General features: G+C 40.4%; 1 protein-coding gene across 1 annotated transcript in view; it reads left to right on the top strand.

The window, feature by feature from the left end:
* Rexo5 (RNA exonuclease 5) overlaps positions 1-3,884 on the top strand; it is a 43,857-nt gene that overhangs the window by 28,324 nt on the left and 11,649 nt on the right. Inside the window, 4 exon segments of the mRNA XM_029535840.1 lie at positions 1,530-1,632; positions 1,817-1,818; positions 3,050-3,118; positions 3,120-3,191. Of these exon segments, the coding sequence (XP_029391700.1) occupies positions 1,530-1,632; positions 1,817-1,818; positions 3,050-3,118; positions 3,120-3,191 (246 nt within the window).

A 3,884-nucleotide genomic window follows, 5' to 3' on the forward strand; every position in this document is an offset into this window, starting at 1 on the left:
TTCAGCAGAATCTTGCTGGCATGTGCATTAGTATCTGGGTTTGGTGGCTGATGATGGGATGGATCCCCGGATGGGGTAGTCTCTGGATAGTCCATCCTTCATCCTTTCATCTTAGCTCTATTAAATAATTTCTAAACAAGTCTTCTAGTCCTGTCAGATCTCCAAATCCAATGAGAGGAAACCAGTTTCTCAGGTAGCCCCTGGGTTCTCCAGAATATGAGGCAGAGTTCACTTTGTTTACATTCTAAGAGAGAATCTCTGGAGTGGAAAGTTGCCTCCCATTTTGCTTCTGTTGGTTCAGAGAAACAGAGGCTGGGAGGGAGAGAGAGGTGAGAACATAAAATACTGCAGTGTTCTTTCATATTCACTAGCATGCCTTATCCCCCTAGTGCTGAAGTTATAGGCATACACCCCACCACTCTATTTTTAATACTTGGGGTTTAGGGGGGCTTGTTTGTTTGAGACTAATTTTATGATGTTAGGGAGAAAAGATGAATTTATAATATTAGGAAAGGTTAGCATATGTTCCCTCTCTCTCTGCGAGAGCTTTAATTTACATTTTTATTTTTATCTCTGCTACACCCACAAAGGGCAGCACCCCTTTTTTCTATATACTTCATGCTGCTTTCTGGCTGCCAGGCTTGTAGGCAGAAAGTATCAACATTAGGACATTTGCATTTACTAGGACTTTCTTTCTAGGGGTGTTTTTGTTTGTACTTCACTTAATTATTTCAGGTCATTGATTTTCCTCCTCCCTATACACCCCTGCAACCAATGGCTCTTAAGCATGCTTTCTTCTTTTCTTTATTCATTGACTTATAGCAATGTGTAATGATGGGAGCCTCTGTTGGAATTTATATTCTTACTTAGAAGTAATTTGAAGGTTTTGTAATACTTACTTTCCATAATATTTAAAGTATGGGTCATATGTATTATGTATTAACTATATGGCTTTTATGTGATAGTAGGGTTGAACCCATCATCTGGTGTATGATAAGAGCTGATCCATTAAGCTGTATCCACAGCCTTTTTAGTTTAGAGTCTCAGTAAGTTCCCCAGCCCAACTGTGAACTCAGTCTATAGTGTGATCTTGAACTTGATATCCTCAGCCTCTATGTGGTTGGGGTTATAAGCCTGGACCTCCAGGCCTGTTGTAAGCAAGTCTTACACTCTTAGAAGGTATGCATTGTTGAGGGTCTACAATACCAGGTTGACCTGTGAAGTGGATGGAACAAGTTCCCTTCCATCTCCCTGCTTCAGAAATTTGTTTCATTTGTTGTTCGCGGTCAGAGAGATAGTATAGTAAGATAGCAGATACTATTCGGGGTCTTAGCCAAAGGCCAAAGAGCAGTGATTTAGTGGCTTTTCTAAGAGACTGTGCTGTTGCCATTTTTCTCTAGGCCTGGAAGGCAGCTGTGTATTACTTTGGGGGATGAGTAAAAGGCAGCTTTATATTAATTACTGTGGTTCTCGGGGGAGTCAGGCACTGGGTTCCTAACTCTTCTCGTCTGTGCTGTCTGTTGTCTCAGGTGCTTGAGCAAGCCAGAGTGGAAGTCCCTTTGTTCCCCTTCAACATTGTGCAGTTCTCCTTTCAGCCCTTTCTACCCCTCTTCGCTGAGGAGATGAAAAACAGTATAAGTAGATGGATTCTGCTGAAGTGTTTGATAATTTACAACCTCTCTCCATTAAGGAGTGCACACTTGATTAGATTCACATCTCTTTCTCCAAATTATTTCAATAAACATCAACATTTGAAAACATGTTTTATAAAACAGTAATCGGACTGATTACATTGTTTTGCAACTTAACTTTATAGGTGTTTGGTGTATGTGTATATGTGTACAGGTATGTGGGTAGGTGAGTACGTATGCCCATGCATGCACAGGCAGAGGCCATCATTAAATATCTTTTTTTTTTTTTTTTTTGGTTTTTTGAGACAGGGTTTCTCTGTGTAGCTCTGGCTGTCCTGGAACTCACTTTGTAGACCAGGCTGGCCTTGAACTCAGAAATCCGCCTGCCTCTGCCTCCCAAGTGCTGGGATTAAAGGCGTGTGCCACCACACCCGGCTTCTTTTATCTCTTTTAGCTTATTTTGGGGGACAGAGTGTCTCACTGACTCTAGGGATCACTTATTTGGTCATCCTGTTTCTACCTGACAGCACAGGGATTAGAGGTGTGCGCTGTTTGCACTCAGGTTTTCATGTGGGTGCTGGCAACCTGAGCACACGTCATCAAGCAGGTACCTTATCCATTGATCTTTTTGCCCAGCCCATTCTTTTTTTTTTGGTTTTTCAAGACAGATTTTCCCTGTGTGCCCAGCCCATTCTTGCAACTTTAAATTTTATTTAACTTAAAATTCCTCCTTTTATGTTATTACTTAATTTTTCTTATTTTTAAGGTATATAAGATATTCTACTACTATGTGGTATAGCTATTATTGAGAACATTTGTATTTTTAATTTTTTTATTATAAATAAATTTTTCTATTATAAATTCTGTTGCATCCTTGAATACAAACTTTTTGTTTATTTTATTTTATTTATTTATTTATTTATTTATTTATTTATTTTTGGTTTTTCGAGACAGGGTTTCTCTGTGTAGCCCTGGCTGTCCTGGAACCCACTCTGTAGAGCAGGCTGGCCTCAAACTCAGAAATCTGCCTGCCTCTGCCTCCCAAGTGCTGGGATTAAAGGCGTGGGCCTTTAATCTCTCTCCCTTTCTCTTTAAAGGTTTATTTTACTTTTTATGTGGGAATGTTTTTTCTACAAGTATGTGTGTGTTCCACATTAATGCTTTGTGCCCTTGGAAGTCAGAAGAGGGCAACTGGTGCCCTGGAACTGGAGTTATAAATGGTTATAAGCCACCATGTGAGTGCTGGGTACCAAACCTACCTCTTCTGCAAGAGCAAAAAGTGCTCTTCACTACTAAGCCGTATTTCCAGACTTTTAATAACTCTGAACTTGAGACATTTGAAAAGGTAAGACATGCTTTGCCTTATGATTTCAATTCTTTTTCACAGCTACCTCTTTGTTCTGTTATTTGTCCTATAGATGAAGACCAAGTAGACACAGATGTCAACTGTCTATGCTGGGCCATTTAGCAAAGATTGTAATGTTGGGGCTCGCTCTGAAGAAGGTGTTTAGTAGCTTGGACCCAGTACAGTCAATAACTCTTGTTCTTGAAATTTATACGGTAAGATGAGAAAATTAAGGTTTTTGACTTAGAAAAATCAGGTGATTGTGGGGGCTGTGCAGCTAATAGTACAATGAGCTTGAGAGTCCCCAGCTCTGTGTGACTCATAAATAATCAGGTTTTCTAGAGCTTATGTTTTTGTGTATTTATAATTTTTATTTTGTTTTGCTTAAAGAGAAATCAGCCATGTAGGCCAGACAAAAATATGCCTACTAAAGCACATGCCTTTAATCTCAGAACTCCGGGAGGCAAAACAACAAAATCCCTGCTATTTGAATGTAGCCTTTGTGCCTTCTGATTGTGACCTCACTACATTTCTTGTTTTTTAAATTATTTTATTAGATATTTCTTCATTTACATTTCAAATGCTATCCCGAATGTCACCCCCTGCCCTGATCCCCTACCCACTCACTTCCACTTCTTGGCCCTGGCATTCCCCTTTTTTGGGCATATAAAGTTTGCAAGACCAAGGGGCTTCTCTTCCCAATGACGGCCGACTAGGCCATCTTATGCTACATATGCAGCTAGAGACACGAGCTCTGGGGGTACTGGTTAGTTCATATTGTTGTTCCTCCTATAGGGTTGCAGACCCCTTCAGCTCCTTGGGTAATTTCTCTAGCTCCTCCATTGGGGGCCCTGTGTTCCATCCTATAGATGACTGTGGGCATCCACTTCTGTATTTGCCAGGCACTG

The sequence above is a fragment of the Mus pahari genome, chromosome 1 (assembly GCF_900095145.1).
Source record: "Mus pahari chromosome 1, PAHARI_EIJ_v1.1, whole genome shotgun sequence".
NCBI lineage: Eukaryota > Metazoa > Chordata > Mammalia > Rodentia > Muridae > Mus > Mus pahari.